At 28.9% G+C, this 25,615-nt stretch overlaps 1 protein-coding gene across 8 annotated transcripts in view; it reads left to right on the top strand.

Annotated features, from left to right (window-relative positions):
* heph (polypyrimidine tract-binding protein 1 heph) overlaps positions 1-25,615 on the top strand; it is a 407,327-nt gene that overhangs the window by 131,611 nt on the left and 250,101 nt on the right. For 4 of the 8 annotated variants that reach the window (XM_089172861.1, XM_089172855.1, XM_089172854.1 and 1 more), the window contains exon 2: positions 23,037-23,192. The exons of the other annotated variants lie outside the window; for them this stretch is intronic. In XM_089172861.1, coding sequence (XP_089028987.1) covers positions 23,112-23,192 — 81 coding nt within the window. In that variant the 5' untranslated portion in view covers positions 23,037-23,111. The remainder of the gene's footprint in view (positions 1-23,036; positions 23,193-25,615) is intronic. 8 annotated transcript variants of the gene reach the window in all.

Raw genomic sequence — 25,615 nt, 5'->3', positions numbered from 1 at the left:
AATACTAAACGTATACCTATATATATAATTATAATATTAAAATACTATTTTTATATTCAAATTCTATATAAAACATTTGTTTAATAATCGTATTATACATATGTTTAATTCTATGAGATAAAATTGATTATTTAACAATTATATACTAAAATATACGTACATACATACGTAAAATATTAATGTTCCTTTAACGATGTCGAATCGTAAACTAACTCTCTAGTCAAGAACACACATTGATAACACGTAATACATCGGCCGAAGAACGTTCTCACTAAACATAAACAAATGATATGACTTTTTCTAAGAACACCGTATTAGTATTATTTCGTTATTCCTATGAAGACCGATTGTTTACAAAAACTCATTAGTAACAGTCGAACAGTGATCGAGGTAATACGTGTCGGGTTTCTATGGTAATTAAATATTATAGAATATTTTTACGTAGTTTTCACATACTAATCTTTTATTAAAGTAAGTGCATACATATATATATATATAACTTAATTAAATATATTACATATATTTACATATGTAATATATTACATAATATAAAATACATACATAAATTACATTACAACATAAAACAAATATAATATAATAAAATATATATATATATATATATATATATATATATATATATATATATATATTTTTTTTTTTCTATAATGTTCATCAATAAAAAAATAAAAAATATATTACAATATTTGATTTAATTATACAAATTTTTTATATTATAATATAATAATTTTTCAATTGTATATATACGTGAAAAAATTTTAAAATATTTTATTGCAAGATAATATTGATTGATATTAATTGACAGTTTAATAATACGAATATAATACATATATACACTCACGATTCACCAACTGTGCTCGTGTATGTACATGTGTGTTATTATATAGACAATATTATAGCGGAACGATATGAAAATCATCAGGTGTCCGAAATATTCAAATTATTCACCGTAAATATATTATAAATTCATAATAATCATTTTATTTCCTTTTTTTTATTTTTTTTTTTAATTATATTATTCAATATATACCATTTTTAGATGTTAAATAATATTGGAAATTTTGAAATAATCAACCGTGCGATAAATCGAGTTATATTCTGACGTTATCATTTTATTCAATGATTAAAATTTATTATTATTTTTTCTTTTTCTTTTTTTCTTGTTTCACTCATTTATTCCTTTTGTTTCATATAAATCCTAGCCATGTGATAATACATAACATATCTATATACATATATATATACAAATTGAACAAGGAAGGATGAGCATAGCGAGATTGAACGTTGCCTATGGTTTGTTAACAAGCCGCTTGCTTTTCGTTCGAGCTTATGTTTGCAGTCATTTCCGATGAAACACGGATCTCGTATAACAAGAATCAACGCGGACGCGGATTCCCGCTAAATTTGAAATACACGTTCGATAAGGCTTCCCGAAGCGTGTGCTGCAGATTATCCTCGTTTTGAACTTCCGACAACTGCGTACTAAAATCCACCGTGCTTTCAACCCTCCTCCCCCCTCCTCCTCCCCACTCCTCCTCCCCCTCCTCCTCCCCACTCCTCCTCCCCCTCCTCCTGTTCCCTTTTACCCTACTCCTCTTTCCCTACACCCCCTTCAACCCAACCCCTATCTTTCTATCTCACTCACTCACTCACTCACTCACTCACTCATTTGGTTTATTCTCTCTTTCTCTTTCTGCTTCTCTTGTTGCGTGTGTATGCGTGTGTGTGTACGCGTTTGTAACCAACGACCGTATGATATTGCCGTATATACGTGTAACAGGATATCGTGTAATATTATGATCAATCCGGAAAACTGAACGAGTAAACGAAATAATGAAATGTTCCTTTTATATCTGAACTCCTAATGTATTTTTTTTATTTTTTATTTTTTTTGGTATTGATTTCTATCGATTTACATCGATTTTTATGCTATCAAATTAAATTCTTTCTTGTATACGATAATTTAAAGATAGCATTGAAAAAATTTGCTTTTTTATCTCATGAACGAATAACATTTATTAAAAAATTATTCCTAATCATATTTTTAATACTTTTATTTATTTATTTATTTTTTTATTTTAGATATCGTATCGTTGATTTAAATTATTATTAGTAATTAGTGTGTTCGTTCGATTAATAAAATCAATTTTTTAAAGTATATGTTTTTAAAGGGTTTTTATATATGTAATACTATCATCTTATATATCAAAGTAATATGATAGAGTTAGTTATCGAACTAACACTAATATAATATTATATATATATGTTTGTTTGTAGTGTTCAAATATTTCGATGAATTTTTTCTATAATAATTATAGTAAATTTTCCTTTCGTATACTTGCACCAAAAATAATACAAAAACACATATATGCACATATGCACATAAAATAAATTCTTAACACTAGATTTACGAATTGAGCCAATTTGACTCATTGAACATTTGATTATTTTATATATTTATAAAATTTAAATACTATTTTTTGAAAACTTATTGGTTTTTAGTTACGTAATGAAATATACGTAAATATTAGTTCAATTCCTTTACTCAATCCTTTATTCAAACAATGTTATTACGTCATTAAAAAATAATGAACAAAACATCCGTAAATCTAGTGTTAAAGTATTCATTTTAAGTATTCAAACATTTTGATGATTTTTTTTCTATAATAATAATACTAAACTTTTCTTTCCTATACTTGCACACAAAAAAATAATAAAAAGACATATATATACTCATATATGTAGAGATAGAAAGAATGAGGAAACATACGAATGAACGTATGTACGGTAAAGATAAAGAGAAAAGAGAGAGAAAGAGAGAGGAAGAGAGAGAAAGAGAGTCTATACGATTAAAGTTTGTCGGTTTGAGAGAGAGAGAGAAACAAGGTTCTCCCAGCAGTCAGAGGATTATTTTCGTAAGTTGCCGAGTTCCCAAAGTATTTAAAGTCCTTGCTTGCCACTTAATCCCTTCCCGTCACGCAACAGCTTCCTTTAATCGAGCAAGGAACGAGTACAAGCTCGTAATTCGTAGGGGCCAGGGATTATGCGAAATTTTATAACTAATGGCCGGTGGTTCAAACACACACACACACACACACACACCTACATCTACAAAAAATGTACACATCTGCACCTAAACTTACAAAATATACACCCACCTTACAAACATATATACGTACACCTAAAATCATACACACCTGCAAATATATACACTTATAAACGTATATACCTGCAAACATGCACACCTTTATAAATGTATGTGTATATGTATATGAATAAGGAAAGATTTTCTATATTTGGGTAAAAGGATTCGTGTTGAGGTTTTACGTTGGTGTGTTACATTACTGGTATGGAACTATTACCTCCCAGATGTCAACTAAGTTTTCGACTAAAGTTTCGTTTTGGCTGTTAAAGTCTAACAGGAGAGAGTAACGAGGATTTTCAAGGATTTTTCACGCGTCGTTAAGCTTAAATCATACTTTCTCTCTCTCTCTCTCTCTCTCTCTCTCTCTTTTTCTTTCTCTTTCTCTTTCTTTTTTTGTCTTTTTTCGAAGGTTACAGCTCGTTTCGCATATCGATCTTTTTCTTGAGCTAACACTATATATATATATACTTTGAACAATACAATATATATATATACTTTTATAGTATATCGATCATTATATATTTTATTTTTATTCTATCGTTTAATCTTTTATTAAAAATTTTTATGATTATTTTAGTTTTTATTGTTTTATTTGGACTTTTATTTTTTTTTTTCAATCAAAAGTAAGGGTAACGTCAAAAGTTTATGAGAAGAATATAACTTCGTTTTATATTATTTTATTTTATATTATTTTATTTTATTTTAATTTTATTTTGAATTTTTACTGATGACTTAGCCGATTCTTCAACGTGTTACATCTCAAAATATAAAATTTTTTCGCCAAAAAAAAAAAAAGAAAAGAAAAAAGGAAAAATGTCAGAGAAAAACAATTTCATTTCTTCTTTACGAATTTAGAAAATATTGGTGGCTTCCTGCGTTTTTTTTTTTTTTTTTTTTTTTTTTTTTTTAAAGTTTATTTTTATATCATACATAAAATATATTACTTTATGGTATATACGCAAAGTTGGTAAAAAGTTTTCTCTCAGTTTAGAAATTTGTTGGTGTCAAAGATAAAAATTCGTGTTGCATTTTTTTTTTGGTTATACCAATCAATAAGAAGAATGTCAGTAAAATTATAAAAAAAAAAAAAAAAAAAAAATTGAATATAACATAGAAATGAAATATTTACATTTATTTTCATAATTATTTATCTTGAATAATATTAATTTAGATTTGTGAATTTTGTGTGAAAGATACTTTCTTCATTTTTGTGGTTTTTTTTAATTTTTTATTTAGAATTTGTTTTAAATAAGATTTGCTGATAAATAAGATTCAACTATTGATAGGAATTAGAATAGATTAATGTACTGGTGATTCTATTAATGGAGAATAATAATAATGATATTGTAATAGATTACAATGACTAAATCGAGTCGATCTCGGGAGCTAAACCTCTTTGTTACGAATGGAATTAATTCAATATCGAACTGCAAGACAAGCTTAAGCTTCGACATTACTGTGTCTTCTTCCCTTTGCCATTCCACAACCCTTCTCTCTCTCTCTCTCTCTCTTTCTCTTTATTATTTTTACTAATCCTCTAAATTTCAAATAAACTGCTACGAGCACAGGTATAAACACAATGTGTATGAAAATGATATTTTATTCCAATTAAAAAATATTATATAATTATATAATATTTGAATTATTTATATTATAATATTTTATATATTATAATAATAAATAATACTGAAATAATAATTTCTTTTATCTTTCCTTTTTTCTTGCAGATCACTATTATTAATAAAAGCAAAATTTATGTATATTATATTAAATTAATTAATGTATATAATTTATTTGATATTCTCATTAATTATATTTAAAAAAACACACACACACATCTTTAACATATTAATATTTTATTTTATAAAAATACAATTCCTTTAAATTAATATTATTTCTACTTGCACAATTTTGATATAACCAATACAAAACTACCTATATATATATATATTATTATTAGATTATGTTATTACGTATGTGTTTATTAAATTTAAAAATTGCATTTTATTTTTTTTTTTTTGATATCGTGTTATTTAAAAATCTTGTATAAATAAAAAAAAAGGAACAAGATTTGGACTAACATTTGAAATATTAATGAAATATTACTTATATTTATAAAACAGGTATGATATTTCCAAGTTAAATCCCCAACATACACAATTATATTTATATATTTATATAAATGTGTGTGTATAACTTTCAGAGTCCGATATTCTATCGGAACAATAGAATCCCAGGGTTCAAATTAACTTTGATTGATTGTTCAGTTTTAATTGAGCTGTTGTGTTGCACGAGTTTTCTTTCACATTCTCATTCTCTTGTTCGGTCACCGAGTTTGTTTTCCACCCCCTTCCTCCAGTATTTTTTGTTTTTGTTTATTTGCCATTTATTTATTTCGAGGTTGCCCTTCGGAAAAATTTTAACGCCCTGCTATACGTCATGAAATTAATTAAAGCGCAAAAACACGTGTTGATCACATTGACGACGATGTGTCACAACACGATTTTGTTTTTTTCTTCTTCTTTGTTTATTTGTTGTCTTTTTTTTTTTTTTAAATATTTTTTTTTTAACAAAAGATCGTCAATCGACGAAGAACTTAACGAAGAAAAACATAAATCAAAAGTTGATAAAGGAAAAAATCAAATGATAATACGTAATATGAAAAATATCATCCCCATTTACTAAACCTCTTCGAAATTAATTACAATATTATCGAATGAAATTCATTTATTGAATATTTATGTGCAAAAGAAAAAAAAAGTAAAATAAAAGAATTTAAAAAGAGCGAGAGTCCATGAAAAACAGAAAGAGAAAGAAAAGGAATATATGCCTTTTGCCTATGCGTATGAGTGTATGCGTGTGTGTGATATGCATAAATCAAAGAGAATTGAAACAATGTTATTGACAGTGTTTCTGTAATAGCTAATTAGCCGATTAATAGAGTTTCCAGTATTCGGTGATCGGTCTTCTCATCGAATACACCCTGTGTCCTCCCATGTTCACCCCCTTCATCCCCCCAATTCTCCTCTTTTTCATACTATCCTTTCGTACTCTCTAAAACGTGAACCGATACGCACACATTCGCGACATTTCCACCTCTCTTCCACTTCCACTTCCACTTTTTCCTCTTCCTCCTTTTCCAACCCCTTCCACCGTCACAACCAACCCCTTCCACTTACTAGTATTCGCCGATGGCACTCAGGAATTGTCCGCTCAGCCGTTTGTGTTCAAAGAGAATTAGCGATAATAACGAGCTGTCGGTTGATTGCCTCGGCAACGTTCATCGATCCTCCCCCAACCCCAACCCCCTACCCTCTCTATCCCTTCCTCATACTCCTTTTCGACTAGGAGACATCGTGCCATTAATCCGTTGCTCACTGAAAGAGAGATAGAGAGTGAAGAAGGGTAAGAGGAAGATATAATACTCGTTCCTAGGGGTGCTGCCAAATTGAAATTTAATTAAATTAAATGTTAATGTAATTACAAGTTAATGTTATATTTACTTTTGACCTATTTTGTGGAAGGAAAGGTAAGGAAAGGAATGGAGGGGGCAAGGGGTGAATTTTAGATTTGATCACTCGTTTTGTATTTTTCTTAACTTTTTCTTTTTATGGTTTTTTTTTGGAGGATGGTTATGTGTTATCATTTTGATAGAGGAATAGAAGTGGTTTGGTGTTCTTTTCAATTGTTTAATTAATGTAATGTTAATTATTTAAATTAAAAATTACAATTATGTTTTTTTTTTATTATCGTAATTTTTAATTTAATTAATTTTAATAATTTTTGTTCTTTTTCTTTATGGATTTTTTTCTATTATTTGTTATTATTCTTATAGAAAAATAGATAGAAATGATTTGGTATTGTTTCAAATTGCTAAATTAAAGAAGAAAATGTTATATTTATTTTTGATTCATTTTGTGGAAGGAGAGGGAGAATGCAAGGGTTGAAATTTGAAATTTGAGCACGTCTTGTATTTTTCTTATTTTTTCTTTTTTTATAGTATTTTTATGTGTGTGTGTGTGTTACGTTTTATCATTTTGTAAATTAATGTGATAAAGAAATAGATGGAAGTGGTTCGACGGTACTCTTTCAAATTGTTAAATTAATATTTAATTAAATGACAAATATATTAATAATATAATTAGAAGAAAATATATTTTACTTTTGACGTATTATTATGATGTGTTGTTCATAATTAAATTATATATTATTATTGAGTATATATATACTTTAGTAACAAAATTATTAATTGTGTAAAAAGATTAAAACAGTCATTTGATTATACGACTTAATTCAATATTACAGTGAAACACTCACACACACACACACACACACACACACACACACACACACATGAGTATACACGTAATCTTTTCCATTTTGGTGACCCAATTTCTCTTTTCAAAGAGATCGTTACAACTAATTGTTTAATAAACTGTCAATGCAATCAACGTGTTTTATTGTTTAAATATCAATATTATTTAAGTAATGGAAAACGTTGAAAATAATTCATGAAATAAATACAATAGTTTTGTTTGAAACATTTGCTTTTTTTTTTGTTACATTTATTTATTTATTATTTTTCAAACTAACGAGCAGCTTATCATTTCGCGTTCTTTTTTTTTTATAATCATTAGCGTTATCTTAATAAATAAAAGTTGAGATCAGTTATTCTCTTTGTGTCCTTCTTCGTTTGGTTATAGTTAAAGCAAAAAGTCTTCTTCTTCTTCTCTTCTGCATTGAACAAAATGTTAGTTTGTGATATCTCCTAGCAAAGATGTTGGCGTTTCGTTTCATTTCGTTTCGTTTCGTTTCGTTTCGTTTCAATGAAATAGAAAGCAAACAAAAAGAAATAATAATAAAAAAAAGAGAAAGAAAGAAAGACAGAGACAGAGACAGAGAAGGAAAAGTGGGGGATGGGAATGGGAATGGGAAAATAGAAACACCGTAGAAAATGACTTGTTATCTCCGTGGATTCGCATTATCCAGAAACGTCAAAAACTTCCTCTCGTTCGCTACGAAACTCGACGTTGGAACGTCGTTAGCAAGAGGAAAGGTGGAAGTTAAAGGGGTAGGTGGTGGCAAAGGGGTGAGAGAAGAAGGAAGAGAGGAGGGACGAATCATTCGAAATGAAACACGAAATACAACTTTTTCTGACGTGACCGTGATCGAACGTTACTTTTATTTTTAATTTTATTTCATTTGTCGTTTTGTTTCTTGTTTTCTTTTTTTTTTTCTTTTAAATATGAAAGTTGCGTCGACTCATTGGTCAATTTTTTTTTTATTTTATATATCTGCATATAAGTTAGATTGAATAATAATAATTAATATAGTCTAATATATATATTTCTTTATATTTTTTTTTTTTTTAGTTTAATTTATATGCATATATTAAATTTTTATATATTTTATTTTTGTAAATGGTTTGTTAGAGATCTGTAGGAATTTCATATTTAAATTGTGTATTTTTCTTTGTTTTTTTTTTTTTTTTTTATTAATGTTATAATATAAAATAAAATTATATATATATTATTTAATTATACAAATAATATTTTTAAAAAATTTGTATTATATATATTGCAATTTAAAAGTATATGAATTTCATTATATTTAGGACATATACAATATTTATATCTATACAAATTTATTATCTAATAATTATACAAAAAAATACAAATAAAAAATTAGACAATATGATATTTTGTATTTTTGTATTAATAAAATATTATATTATATTATTTCTAAATAATATATATTTACTCTTATAATAATAATATAACTAAACAATTATTTCATTGATGAAAATATCACATATTTTTATATCATATGTTATTTTATATCATATGTTATTTTATATCATATATATATATATATATAGTTTTATATCATATGCTTTACCTTTTTATTTCTTTTATTTTTTAATTTACATTAGAATCCAAATTTCATGATAATTTATTAAGAAAAAATTAATTGGAAGATGTATGACGAATTTACGTAAAAAAAAAAAAAAAAAAAAAATAGAAAAAAAAACCAAAATTTAAACAAACGGATTACAGGGAGAAGTTTCAAAATTGACATATCGATAGATCGAAGACACGTGAATTGATTTCCAACTAAGGTAAAGCAAGATAGGTTAAGAGCAAATCTTATGCATCTCCCTCACCTTCACCTCCATCTTCTTCTCCTCCTCTTCATCCTTCTCCTCTTCTCTTCCTCCACTTCTCTTCCTCATATTCGAAACGTTCTAGTGACGAGTAACACGGGCGTCAGGGTAAATCGAAACTACCAAACTACTCGAGGCAATTAGTAATAACTAATTAGTTATCGAGGACACGACGAACTAGCTATGCTAGGTCCTCCAAGGAGGTGGAGGAGAAGGAGAAGGAGGAGGAGGAGAAGGAGGAGGAGAAGACGGTTTCCTAAACGAAGTTTCTAAGCTTCCCAAGATCAAACTGTATCACCATTTCTGTTGGAAATCAAGACTGGTCGTCAAAATATTTCACATAGATGTCATATCTCTTTCTCTCTCTTTCTCTCTCTCTTTCTCTCTCTCTCTCTCTCTCTTTGTCGATACATTTGAAATTCGATTGATCTTATTTCTTAGAGAGATTACTAGTTTCATATATATATATATATACACACTTATACATTTAACGTTAACTCATGCAAACATATTCATTTACATATTCACATATTCACATATTCACATGTACAATTATTCGTGTATACATGTAAGATCCATTTAAAAATTTATATTTGATTATTTTATTTTTTTTTTTGGGGGGTAGGGTGGAAATTATTTCAGAAATATTTTGGAAAAAGAAATATTTAATTTATATATATTTTTTATTAATAATAATTAATTATTTTATTAATATAAAATTAATTTATTCTTTTAATAATAATTTCTCCTGTTTATTTATTTATTTCTTTTTTTTTTATAAAGGGTTTTTTTTGTTTTAAATTAAAATTTGGTTTTCCCTGTATATACAATTTTTTTTACAATTTTCAAACATATCATACACACGTATATATAAATATTTTATTTATTAACCTGCATCTCGATTGAAAAAAAAATATATATATATATAAACTATCAAAAGTATAGTTTGAATCACGCTTTGTTATAATAGTAAAAGAAGCATTTAAGAGTATTTTTACAAATAAAAAATAAAAAAAAATAAAAAAAAAATAGAGAGAGAGAGAGAGAGACAGACAGACAGACAGACAGACAGACAGACAGACAGACAGACAGACAGACAGACAGACAGACAGAGAAAGAAATAAAGAAAGAAAGACGGGTGAGTTCTGTTCACCGAGCATTCATGGCATTCAATTGACTTTCAATTAGCGTCGGGCATGAATTTTCCGTTTTTTGGGGTGGTTGAGGGAGTGGAGGGAGTGGAGGGAGAGGAGGGAGAGGAGGGAGAGGTTTAAAAACAAGAATTCAACGAGCGTGAGCTATTCGTATGGCAAATCGTTCATTCGTTCATTCGTTCATTCGCTCACGGCAAGTCACCCACCACCACTGTCACACCTATACCACCTTCCTCCCACTCATTCACCACCACATTCCCATTCCCTCTCCTTTCACCCTTCCCTACATTTCTTTTCATTCTTTTAAATCAGAGATGTGACGTGATACTCATGGTTGTTTGTTTCTATGTTTTTTTTTCGTCATTAAATGCATTTTTAAGATCACGTTTTTTTCTTCGTTATGTTTGTCGTTAAATGTTTGGCCTTGACATTTTTTATTAGTTTCAAATCTTATGGTTATAACTATTAGATCATGGTAATTAATTTTTTTCTCGTATTTTTCTAATAATTTTATTTTGTCGTACGTTTTTTTATATTTTAAATTATTTTGTGGTGTTTGCTATGATTACAATATATTACTATTTTTATTATAATAATTATTACAATAATTATAATTAATTATATATATATTAAATTAACATTATTAAATGTATTAAATAAAAATAAATAAAAATAATTATAATTAATTAAATACTAATAATAATTATAATAATAATAATCTACGATAATAGTAACATAGTAACTACAAAAATTTGTAATTATGTGAATACATAAAAACACATTCTTTGAATTTGCAGATAATCTTTCTTTTTTTTTAATGAATATTTATTTATTTGTTTCACATATTTTTCTATATTACTTATTTTACGTTTTTAAACATTTCTTTATTTTTATTTTTTTATTTTTTTATTATTATTTTTTTTTTTTTTTAGGTAGATAATACACGTGTATATCATACACGTGTAATGCAATATATTGCATATTTCATTTATGTCGTTTGTATTTATTTTCGATAAAATTCCATATATTACATTTTTATTCGAAGTTTTTTGATCAATTTGCTATTTCTATAAAAGACAGCGAGAGAGAGAGAGAGAGAGAGAGAGAGAGAGAGAGAGCTGGGTATCAAAAGCTCGATAAATTTATTGAGTTTCTCTCACTGGTAACATTCTGTGATGTAAACAAACATTGTATACACCAGTATTGAGTAATTTTCCAGGAAATAATAACAAATATAGCTCTCTGTTCATGTTCTCTGTCTCTGAGTCTACAGTCATACGATAGTGCTACATATATATACATACTTCGATAAAGTATGTAACGTTGAAGTACTTGTATGTGTAAAATATCAATATTGTATGTTTATTAAATATATGTATTTAATTTTATATGTTTTTTTTTTTTTTAACTTTTCAATTAAATCTTCAGAATGTGTTTGAACTTTTCAACGTTTTAAAAATATTCATTATTATTAAATTTATATAATATTATATATGTATAAAATTCATTTGTATGTGTGTAATATTAACGAAATAATAATATTCAAATTATATTCGAGGAATATTTTATTCTTAAAGTTATCATTGTGCGTAGGAGTAATAAAATAATTACATGAAAATGTTAAAATGATAATGTTAAAATCTTAAATTGTATTAATAAGCTGAATTATTATTGTTACACACATGCGAGACTTTCGAAATGTCATATAAACAATATTCAGTATAAGAATTTTCATTGTGGACAACGTACCAGTCTGAAGGTGAATTTCGAAGAGGACGGTACTTCGAATCTATACACAGTGCTTTTAAACATCAATACACATTTCTTTCGTTTAATTAACTATTATTTGAGGTATGTATATTATTATGGTATAATTTATAATTAATTTATATTGTAACTATTATAATTACTATAAAATAATAATATAATAATTAACTATATAGTAATATATAAATTCGTTGATATTAAATACGATAATAAATAAAATATAAAATTAATAAATTAAATATATAAAATTAATTTAATACTATATAATAATAATATAATAATTAACTATATAGTAATTAATATAAAAATTCGTTTGATATTAAATACGAATAATGATATGTTTTATTTAAAAAAAAAATAAAATAAATTAAAACGAAATATAAATAAATTACACACCAGTAATAGTAGAAACGATTTTGAAACTAGGATCGAACGATTAAGTTTCGAAATGAGAATAGACAGGGATTGCAGTACTTAGTTAGCAAAAGGGAACAAGGTTTACCTGGAATTATTGGGTACTCCAGAGGCCGAGGTTCTGCTAGTCAGGAATCTCGGTTATTCCGATTAGGTCTTCGTTCCAGTCAACGGGATCGTTGAACGACGATAGATAGATACCTACCTACCTACCTAGCTAGTTAGATAGATAGATAGATAGATAGATAGATAGATAGATAGATAGATAGATAGATAGATAGATAGATAGATAGATAGATAGATAGATAGATAGATAGATAGATAGATAGATAGAAACTGAAATCTTCATGAAATTCGTAAGTCCAATCGAATCGAATCATATTTAATCGAATGAAGGACATTTCAAACCTAACTTAATTCATCCCCCTTTTCCTATTCCCACGTCATCTTCTTAATACCCTAAACATACTAATCGTCTAATATCATATTACATTTAACGATTAAAAACAATTATTTCAAAATAATTATTTATTTGAAATATTTTCTTAAACTCCTTGATAATTATGTTATAATTTTTTATTTTATATTATTGTTTTTTGTTATTTAAATTATATATTGTATATGTTAATTATGTTATAATTAAAAAAATGTTATATTTTTTCTGATCCTAGTATTCTGTTTTTTTAGTTTTTTTTTTTTTTTAATTAAATACATAAATTATTTGAAACTATAGTAAGACACGATAATTAAAAAAGAAGAATATATATATATATATATATATATATATATATATGACGTGTACAATTTATTAAATCGAAAATTTGATTATGCCACTTATCCTGGATATTAGAAAAAGAAAAATAATACTTCCATATAAAATAAAAAAATAAATCAATGAAATACTCTTTTTTAGTATCCATTAATTGTATAATAAATAATAATTTATGTTTATCATTCTAATAATATTTCTAATCATCATATTCCAAATTATTAAATACCAAATGGGATCCTTGAATATTTTACATTTTGTTCTTTACGAAAAATAAAATACAAAATAAAGAAGTATAATCTTCTTTGTATCATATTATATTTATAATGAAAAAAAAAAAAAAAAAAAAGAAAAAGGAGAGAATATAACACGTATGTGTATTTATGTACATGTGTGTACAAATGCATGCTTAGAAAAAGATGAATCCTTTATAAGAGTAAGGTAAAGGCCCAGAGGCATGATTTAGTTAACACGATGAACATGAACAAAGTAAATGCACATATATACATATATATATACGTTAGTCTCGATATTAAAGAGAAGGAGGTGGAGGAGAAGGGGGATGGGGACTTGAAAGGATGATAATAAGGGTTGAGTGGGATGCTGAGAATGGTTGAAAGATAGGCAAAGTGAAAGAGTGAGATAGATAGATGTATATTATAAAGTAAATGGTTTTAGTTAGTTCTCTCTTTCTCTCTCATTCTCTCTCTCTCTCTTACTCTTACTCTTACAGGATCAATTCGCTTCCTTATCGAAATTCTTAATTAGAAAATTTTAATTATGTTTTGAGGCTGTATCCTCTTGAAAGAAGGGAGTAGAGTGAATATAGAGAGAATATAGTGGGGGTTTAAGGGGGTGGAAAGGCCTAGTTAGGGTAGTAGGCTTCAACTATCGAACGAGAAAAGGTGTTGCTGCTGTTGTTGTTGTTGTTGTTACGTTGTGGGCTTACTTTGTATATAATATTACAAGTATCTTATAAATATAGTTAAAAAAAAATTTTATTAGATGAAAATTTACTGAGGGATGAGTGAGAAGGTAAGGTAGGGTGAGATAAAAGATAAGGAAAGAATAACGTACTAAAGGGGTAGGAGGTAGGGTGTGAGTTTTTGTGTGTGTGTTGTAGAACATTACAATTAATGAAAAGAATTATTTTGGATTTAATTAATACAAAATTATTATTAAGTAATTAGTAAGTGTACCATAAATGATCTTTAAGTATTTTATTTTATTTTATTTTTTTAATATATTTTATTATACAATTTTTGTTATCATGCAAAGGAAACTTTTATTTACCAATTCCATATATGCTATATATAATTTTTATTTTTTTGTATTATTTAATAATAATTAATATTATAGATATGGTAATATATTATAATTTTGTGTTTTATATATATATAATATACTACATAATATAGTATATGTAATATACTATGTAATATAGATAGATTCATATGTAGTATAGTATATAATATATGTATAAGTATATAATATATATATACACCAGTGTATCCTTTTTTGTTCTTCTTAGTTTTTTTTTTTTTTTCTGGAAGATGCTGAGTTTTACAGGAGACTTTACAGGAGCAATTAAGCTCGTCTGCTTGATAAAAATGTCCCTTCTTCCTTACTACCACCCCCTCTTCCTCCTCTTGACGAGAAGATATTAAATTTCACCTGAGTATCGTTCTTTCTTAAAAGTCGTCCTTTATTTATTTATTGATTGATTTATTTATCGTTTCGACTTATTTATATTTGTATCGATCGATCAAACGAACTTTTTTATACTCCCTCATTTTTTTTTTTTTTTTTTTTTTAATTTGTTGTAATTTATTTCTATGGGCCAGTTATTCTCAATATTTTCTATTTAATTCCCCTTTCTTTTTTTTTTTCTCACAAAGAAATAGTCCTCCACCCATTCACCCTCTTACCTAATCCTAAACCTCCCTTGCTTTTTTTTTTGTAATGATAAAACCCCATGTTTTAGAATTCATTTACCCTATGAATTATTTAATGAATTAAATAAGTAAATTGTTTAATTTTATTCATTGTGTTAAGTAATATTTATTTTTTTTTTTTGTGAAATTTCATCTCATGGTAGAATTCAGTTTTTTGAACAACTTCGAAGTATCAGCGGAATGAAGGACAGAAAAATAAAAAAGAAATTAAATTAAAAATAAAAAGAAATGAATGTACAAAATTGTATTAGGGTTTGCAAAAAGATACGTATTAATGTTACAATGGTAGGGGTGTTACATTCTCAGATGATAGTAGTAGTATTAGGGGGATGGGGGACAGAAAAAAATAAAAAAAAAAATTAGAAAAGAAAAGAAATGAATATACAAAATTGTATTAAATTTTGCAAAAAGATACGTATGAATGTTACAATGATGGGGGTGTTACATTCTCAGGTAATAGTAGTAGTAGTAGTAGCAGCAGTAGTAATAGTGGTAGGACGTATCCTTGGGTTTAAAACAGTAGATATAGTTTGAATAATAAATAACATCGAAACGTTTGAAAGGAACTCTCTCTCCTCCCTTTCCTTTCTCTTAAAACTAAGCAAAAGCAACAGGGAAGGAAGGAAGGAAGGGAGGAAGGACCTTTACTGTTTTCATTGGCACGTCTAGCTCGATTAGCAAGCTCGTTTTTCTCTCTCACTCTAACTCTCTCTTTCTCTCTTACACTTACTCTCTTTTAGTAGGAAGTTAATTGTCGACAAATTAGTCCGAAGGGTGGATAGAAAATTAATCAAACGCAGAACGTACGGACTTAGGTGATATAGTGGTGGTGTTGGTGATGGTGGTGGTGGAATAGTCACGGGTTGGTGGTTATGAAGCGAATAGTAGAAGAGAAAAGGGACCTTCGTAGAAGGAAGATGAGGAAGAGGAGGAGGAGGAGGAGGAAGAGGAGTAGTTTGACACAAAGGTGTATTTGGGTAAAGAGAGGAAAAAGGGTGAGTGAGTAAGTGAGTGAGAGAGAGAGAGAGAGAATTTGCTAGCAGGACAGAACGCGACCTGGTCTAACTCTGGGTACCTTTATCCGACCGTATTAACGTCAAGTAACGCGTATAATTATCGTTTCAACTGCACTTTACTTATACGTATATATACATATGTGTGTGCAATAAATAGAAGATTATTCTTAGAAGTGACGGGCTGATCTTTTTAAAATAAAAATATGATTAAAAGGAACAAAAGTCATAGGGTATAATAATATTATTAAATATTATAGGTTAATAATATATTAAATAATAATATAGGGTATTCATTAATTAGGGTATCCATTTAATTATTAGCTATAAACGTTGCCAAAAAAACTTTTTGTCATATTATATATTTTTAAAAAAATTTTTATTAACATGCAGTCAACCGAGAACTGTCATTGCAATTTATTTTTTTCAAGCAATCTAATTTTAGTTTTTAGATATTTGACATCAGGGCAAAGTATATATATATTTTTTTATTTTATGGTCTTATATTCCCATAATAGATAGATACTTGCATTACATATGTGACTTCTCTAGTAAAACAAAGATATATACATATATACATAAAATATATATAGATATAGAGAGAGATAGAAAGCGTTTGTATTTCAACGTTCGAATCGACGTCATTTGCTAATTGGAAAGTCAGAACTGTCAGAAGGGGTGCCGTCGGTGACAGAGGATTCGTCACGATTATCCGTTCTCATCCTGGATGACGAGGAACCAGCAGCAATAGTACCACTAACACTACCACTATCAACACCCACTTGTACCACTACCACCATCACTACTATTACTACTACTACTACTATTACTGCTACTACTACTACTACTACTACTACTACTACTACTATTTACGATATCACTGACGACCATTCGCAGCTTGTCGATCTCTCCCCTACGAGATGTGGTAGTTAGGGGTGCATCGTAGTTGCAATCGTAGTCAACGGGGTTGTTACACGTCGACCAAAATCGGGCCACGTTCGATCACGTTCTTAATCGTCCGTGTGTGTTCTTCGATAAAATAGAGACGTGAGAAATTTTAGTGCGATTAAGAGTAAGAGAGATAAATAACGTTTACGACATTTTCCTTCTCTTCCCATTACACCTCCTTCTTCTTCTCTTTTCATTTTTTTTTTTTTTAATTCATAAAATTTTATATCTGCAGAAACCAATATGTTTGATTATGCACATAAATTGAAATTAATCAAATAATTCGTGCCAATTTATAAAGAGGTTCAATAATTATTATTTATATATATATATATATATTACATTTTATAACATAAATATCTTTATTTTTTTTATTTAATAAAAATTCTATTTTATTTTAATTATTTTATCTATTTTTAAATAGGAAGCATCTTTTAGGACAATTCAATAATTTGTTATTACGACAAAATAAATATTAATATATAATAAATTATCGTCAAATATTATACAATGTTTTTAAAAAATTTTTTGTTCACTCTTTTACATTACAATGTCCACTATTATAATTACCTGACCAAAAGTATATATGATAACACACCTATATCATATACGTTTATATATATACATTTCTTGTATAAATTTGCCTTAATTGAAGTTTTAATATTTATCAGATAATTCATCCCCGACCATACGTGTATACTCTTTAAATATACCACCTGTTTTATATATATATATATATATGTATACATATATCTGTGTATACATATATACACATATATATTTTTGTTGCAAAAGCTTACACTTAAATATGTATATTCAATAGGATCATCTCTTCACTCTAGCTAACCAGCCCAACCCAGTCAGAGCTAGGTACCAACCAAGTACAACCTACCAGAGTATACCTTATCCCTTTTTTTTCCAAGCCCTTAATTTTTTTAATTTTTTTTTTTTTTTCATTCTCATCTTCATCCTCGACGATGCACATTCGCTTTTTGAATCTCATTTTTGTTCTCACCAAAAGATTGTGCCTTGCTGCCCATCCAGCGACGAGAAGATATTTTTTCTTACTTTTTTTTTTTTGCTAGTCTTTCCGAGCCGTCGATTCTACTTCTCACCCTCCCACTCTCTCACTCCCCCTTTCAACCCCTTACTTTTCTTCGTGTTTCATCCTGTGTTCCTCCTTCACTTCTTCATCTTCCTCTTCTTCTTTCTCTTCCTACACTTCATTCTAGCAAGCTTGAAGGGAACCTGAAGGGAAGGGGATGAGGATGAAGGGGGAAGGGGGTTGCTTCTTCTTCTTCTTCTTCTCTGTGTTTTATGCAAACCTTTGGGTTTTATGCAATGAGACTGCAATATCAAACGCCCGCGAGAGAGTAAAAGCGAAGCAGAGTGCCGCTGAATAAAATATCTGACACCGGTTAAGGGTGAGGGGGAAAGTGAGAGGTTAGATAAAGATGTATAGATAAATCTATAGATAGAAAAGGAAAATAAAAGATTATTATTGCAAAATGAAAGGGGTGGTAGTGATGGTGATAGTAGTTAGTAGTTGTATGTTGTAAGGGAGATTGTTTCTAAACCATTCAGTAAAAATTCATCCTATTACACGTTTTAGATTTTCTTTTTATTTTTTATCTCATATTTTATTATTATATATACAATTTGATAATTAATTTTGTTTCCTAAAGTTCTTTTGTTGAGATATTTTTGGTTAGAAAAAAACTCGTTTACGATATAATAAACATCCAAATGATTGATTTTAGGGGGACCCAAGTTAATTAAAACATTTTTTACTAGTCTAGCTGAATACAAGTCCTTCAAATATCGAACCCTTTTATACACGGTATATTTAGGTATAAAACGTGAGAGAAATCAGAACTCTTAGTAATGTCGATCGGCAGCTAATCGAGTAAGGTTCGCCTAATCCGCGCTAGGATAATCGAGCTTCCCGTTGGTGTTATCGCTTAAGGGTGGATTAATCGAACGCTGTCGAAAGCTCCTCTCGCTATTTCGTAGTAAGTACATAGGTATTTGAAGGTCGCCCTTAGAAGGAACTACAGAAATAGAAAGAGGGAGAGGAATTACACACACACACATACACACAAATCTACACACATTCTTATATATATATATATATATATATATATATATAATACGATTCCCCATATATAACGAAACACAACACATATACCTTGTATGAGTGTATGTGTACATTTATACACTTATAAATATATATATGTATGTATATATGTATAGGGGAAGGGAAGAGAAGGATGAAGGGCAAGTTTGAAACTTAGATTAGTGTCACGTGCCTAGCTCGTTGATCCGAAAGTAAGAGATGTGTGGGTGGTAGTAGTAGTAGAACGATCTGTGCAAGGAAAAGAGGGGTTAGTTGCCTTCGAAGGGCTGGCTGGCTCCTCGTAAGGGGTGGGTGGTGGTGGTAGTACGATCTGCCGAGGGTGGTGAGCTTGTTGTAACGTCACGAGCCGAGTAAGGTAGCTTAACCGACAAATCCGACAGTAAGACCCAAAGAGAAATCTCTATTTCCGCGAAACGCGATGTTTCCACGCTTGTTTCCACCCTGTTTCCACCTTGTTTCTTGTCGATCTCAAATGTTATATGTTGTCTCTTTCTATTTTCCTCCTCTTTCCCTCCCCCATTCTTTATTCTTTTCTTCTATTTGTAGAGTGTAAACGTTTTAACGGATTATAAATTCGAAATTAACTCTGCTTACGCACGTGTGTGTCTGTGTGGGTGTGTGTGTGTATTATTCTCGTAATTACGAAACGAATATTGATTGCTAGTAAAAGTCAAAGATTTCAAGGCCACAAGTTAAAAAGAGCTAAGACGGATAATTTGAGAAGGTAGGAAGGGGGTGGTTGATGTTGGTGGTGGTGTAAAACGTTTGAGAAATACCACGTTCTTCTTCTCTCAAGAAATGATTTGTTTACTAAACGAATTTCTTATACCGTTCGTCTTCTTCCGGCATGATATATAATACGCCAAGTGTGAAATCCTCCTTCCTATATGTACATATGTTATTTTAGAAAATATCAATCTCTATGTGTATGTGGGTGTTTGTTCGCGTTAGAAACAATTTGCTCTTTTGATAACAGATTCCAAGACTGTGAATAATTTCTTAAACGTTATCTTCTTCTTCAATGTGTTGTAATAAACATATGTGTGAATTTTCGTTGTATATGTAAATGTGTGCAGGTGTGTGTTACGCATGAATTCTCGTTCGAAAAAAATGGAATATTATTATTAAAATCTTTTTGAATTGGTTGTTTAGTAGAACAAGAAATATCATCAATGGGGTTGCGTCAGGGTTGCACAAAATAATAATAACCACCCGTTAGTATGTTTGTTCTTTTGTTACTATAATTTCTCTACCCAATGTATGTTAAAGTACATTTAGCTTGCAACAATAAGTGTCATTTCAAAGTGCGTGTTTGTATATACATATATATTTTAGCTTTTGCAACTTTCACGGTCCACCATTCCTCTCTGTCTACCTTTTGTCTTTCAGAATGCTTTAGGTTTGCCTAACTATACGAACTTTTGGTTTAGAACATCATCCTGTTGAAATTGTTCTCTCTTTTCTTCTCTTTCTTGTATTCATTTAATATAATTTCTAAATAATAATAATACTTTGTTATTACATATATACCATATGAATGTGTACACATAGGGTGTTTTACAGGGTGTTATTTTATATTTAATAAATTATTATATCACACACGGTATCATTTTTTCAAAGATTTTTGAAGAATTTTATTTTGTAGAATATAACAAAAATATTATTTTACGATTTAGTTTTCTTATTTTATTTAATTTATTATTATTATTATTATTTTTTTTTAGTTGTATAAACATTTCTTTTCTTTATTCTTCTAAATATTGTTTATGTTATATATTTTAATTAATTTATTTTTTTAATTGAACATTTTTTAATTAATATTTGGTTAATTGCTATTATTAAGTTATCTATTTTTAAAATGAATTTTTCTGAATATTCTTTTAATTTGTTTAATAACTGACAGCATTTTGAAAATTTATTAGATGAATATATATTGGTTAACATTGATCAACGGTTAGTTATTTTAAGCAAATATTTCAAGTAATGAAATATTCGATGTTAATATCTCATCGGAAGTAGATACTCGTGTAACAGTATATTGAATAATCGTTCGTTAAATAAAGTGAACATTGAAGTTACAAGTGTTCTCGATGTCATACAATTTATCAATACACCTATTAATAAATGAAAATGCATATATAAATATACTTTATAAATAAATTTTTATTCATTTAGAATATTATATTGAACAATTCTTTAAATTATTGTCAAAATCAATAAATTTATTTTCCTAATTTATTTCACTTGCAATTCAATTCAATCTAATTTTCTTCATCGTTTAATAAAACACTATGATCAAATTTCTATAAAATGTATTTAAATAAATCAATCTCGTTACCTAGATTTTAATTTTACAATCCATGAAAGAAAAAAAAAAGAAAAAGGAAATTAATTTACAAACGTATCTAGTAATAGATTAAATTATAATGAAAATGTTGACCCACTTAAAATTATCAGTCTCACCGTACGTAGTAAGGTAGATAGACACACATACGTACACAGATAGACAAACATACATATAGATAGATAGATAGATAGATAATTCCTGTATGTATCTTCTTGTCATATGTGGTTTCTACTCAGAAAGGACCAACCACTTTGTCCTAATTGATTACACACGTTTTACTATATATAATACTATTCGATGAGATAAAGTAATTAATAAACAAACACATATCAGAAATTACAAGGACAGATAGATACAGATAGATAGATAAAGATAGAGATTTAAGTAAATATGTAATCGACGACAAAATTATCCTTTCCTTCCCCCACCCCTATTCCTAACAGTATACTCTACTAACCAACCCTTTTCGTACTCCTTCCCCTTTTCTTCTCACAAAACGTCGAGTCCGGTTTCTGGCTCCGTTGAAGGTTCGAAACGAGTTTAGAAGTGAGTTTGCGAAACCGTGCCGTGCGATAGGAGAATGTACGCAGAAGGAAAGTGGGTGAGTGGGTGGGAAGGGTGAGTGGGTTGGTTTAAAAGGGAAAGAAAGAGAGGAATGACTATGTAGTAGTAGAAGTAGGTACGGGTCCTTTGCTACTGGCGTTGTTGTTGTTGCTGCTGCTGTTGCTGTTGCCGTTGCTGGTGTTTCTCTTCCTCGTTTGACTGGCACCCCAGCAGCTAGAAACTAACTCGTTACTTTCTCGAAACGCGCGTATTTTCGTATAAGTTTAAGATGGGACATGGGTCACGACGGGGGAAAATTCCCCCTTGGAAGAAAATTATATACGAGAAAATCTTCTCTGTATGTGTGTGTGTGTGTGTGTGTTTTCTTCTCTTCTAATCCTGCCGCGTATTTTGTACCTTTCTTTTTTTCATGAATTTAAAAGGATTTGTTTCTTTTATTTTTTATCCTCCCTATATGATTTGTGCATCTCATTTTTTTTTATTTTTTTTATTTTTAATTTGAAATATATTTTTTACAGATTCGATACAATATTTAATAATAATGAAAATAAATTTTTAATAGATTCGATTAAGTTAATATTAGTAACAGTTTATCGTTTATTTTCTATTATTTGTATTAATTATATTTTTCATTTGTTACAGGTAGGTCAAGTGCAAAATAACCTAGAGTATTGTGCAATAAACAAAATTATTGCAAGTTTGAACAATTTGGAGAGTATGATGATGACAAATATTTCTCCCGTTATGCTGCCGCCGATAGCCGATTACGGTATTCTGACACCTACTCTTGGAATAAAGGTGAGTTTTATTTTATTAGTTTCTACGAATGCAGGCAGGTGTGGCTTACCGAGAAGGGTAGGGGGCGGGTATAGTTAACAGAATAAAAAAAAAAAAAAATAGGACGAACATTCAGAACAAAAACAGAAAAAGAATAGTAGGGGGTGGGGAAAAAAAGTTCAACAATAAATAAAAATAAATATATGAGTGTGTGTGTGTGAAAGAGAGAGAGAGAGAGAAACATTATCAGTTCTAAAGATGATCATCTCTCTTTTTTTTTCTTTCTCTTTTTCCCCCCTTTCTTTCTCTCTCGTGCAAACGCCATTTTATGCGCCCTTCGAGTATCGCGAGTTGTATGCTGCGTCGTCGTCATCGTCGTCGTCGTCGTCGTCGTCGTCGTCGTCGTCGTCGTCGTCGTCGTCCCTGCAGGGCTGCGAGATATTAATTAAAATTCCTCTCGACATATTTCTGAGCGAGGGTGGAAAACGTAGCCGGAAGGTGAGAGAGTGCAAGAGAGATAGATAGATGGATGGATATATAGACGTACGGAATACTGAGGGGGTGGGTTTGTAGTAGAGGAAAAAAAAGTAAATAAAAAAAAAAGGATAAAATAGAGAAAGAAAGAAAGAAAGAAAGAAAGCGAGAGATAGATAGATAGAAAAGGGGTGAGAGGGTTAAAAAAAAAGAGGTTGGAAAGAGAAAGAGAGAACTATTACTACAGGGGTCAACACACATATTTAATTCACTCAACGCTGATGTAGCAAGCAAGCAGACAAACGAACACCAACCCTAGGGTTTCCTAGCTGGCCAATCGGTTTCGTGGTCGTGTTCTGGAATTTCATCGCTTGTTTATCGAGTATAACCAACCGAACGTTGGGGATGGGGGTGAGGTATCGTCAAGAACTTTTCTGGCATTTATTTTACGAGTTTCTAACAACGCGTGGGGTTTTTATTTGTTAATTTTTTATTTTGTTTTTATTTATTTATTACTTGTTCTATATCACACATGTATCTATCGTAACTCTCTACCCTTATACCCACCTCATTCCCTTTTCATTTTTATCTGCTTTTTTTTTTTTGGATGAAATTATCGATAATGTATAAAATATAATAGGAGGGATGAGTATGTATCGTTATTGGCCAATAACGATAGTTATTTTTAGTCATTTATTTATTAATTTAGTAATTTAGTATTAATTTACTTATTTAAATTTATTTATTTAGTAATTTAGTTGTTATATTATATAGAAAATTTGTATTTAAATTATACATTAACTTTTTGTTATTTTTTTCAAAGAATAACAGTGCTTCCCTTTTTCTTTTTTATTTAAATATTAAAAATAATTTCTATCACAACTAAAATTGGACATCGTTTATTGGCCAATTAAATATCATCATATATATGAACGAATATTTGTTGCATATAAATATATTATTCAAAAGTCTAAATAAAAAGAAGAAACAACGAATAGAAAGGTAGAAGAGGTTACCAAAATTGAAAGAGGGGGTTGGTGGTGATGGTGGTGATGGTGGTGGTACGGAAGGGAATGTGAGAAGTATCACGTAAGAAAGTTAACAACAAATATATCGGTTTTTCGTGTCAATTACTTTGATCATAGTTGACATCCGACGTGCAAAGTTTTCGATTCTGAAAGAGAAAGAGAAAAAGAAAGAAAGAGAGAGAGAGAGAGAGAAAGAGTGAGGGAGAAAGAGAAAGAAAGAGAGAGAGAGAGAGAGAGAGAGAGAGAGAACAGGCTTCATTTATTTATTTAACTTTTTTGTTCTCATTCTCTTTCATTCTTCTTTTCTGTTTTTCTATCTTCCCTTCAACCAAACCATCCCTTCCCTTTTCTAGTGTGTGTATTTCTCTGGTAAAACTTATTCCTCTCTTCTTCCTTCTTCTCATAGTACTCGTGTGTGTGTATGTGTGTGTGTGTGTAGTCCAATTGGAGAAAGAGCTTGCTGGCAGATCGTTTAATAATGGAAAGAAAGGTCTCTATAGTGGTCACCAACAATGAAATCCACTTTGCAACACATCCCATGTTAGTATTGTATAGATATCGTGTTTATATATATATAATATATATATATATATATGTGTGTGTGTGTGTGGATGTATGAATGTGTGGTGTATCGTATAGTGATTCGTATATGTAGTTATAGTTTTTCAATGCATGTAATGTTTGTTTTTATCTTCAAGAAAAACATTATAAAGATTGAAAAAGAAAAAGATAAAGATAAAGAGAAAAGTAAGATAATTTTTTTAGATAATTATTTTATTAGGTTTTTTTTTTATTTTTAATATTTTATTATTTTTGGATTATTGTGCATTGAATTTTATGAGTTATGCATTGAAATTATTTTATTTTATTTTTTTTATTATTTTATATTTTATTATATTATTATAGGATTAAATGTTAGTATTGAAATTTTTTGTTTGTTAG

The sequence above is a fragment of the Polistes dominula genome, unplaced genomic scaffold, assembly GCF_049000335.1.
Source record: "Polistes dominula isolate Pdom_NZ unplaced genomic scaffold, Pdom_raw_medaka contig_23, whole genome shotgun sequence".
Classification (NCBI taxonomy): Eukaryota; Metazoa; Arthropoda; class Insecta; order Hymenoptera; family Vespidae; genus Polistes; species Polistes dominula.
Note: the sequence above shows the minus strand (reverse complement) of the source record. Positions and strands in the feature narration are given on the sequence as shown.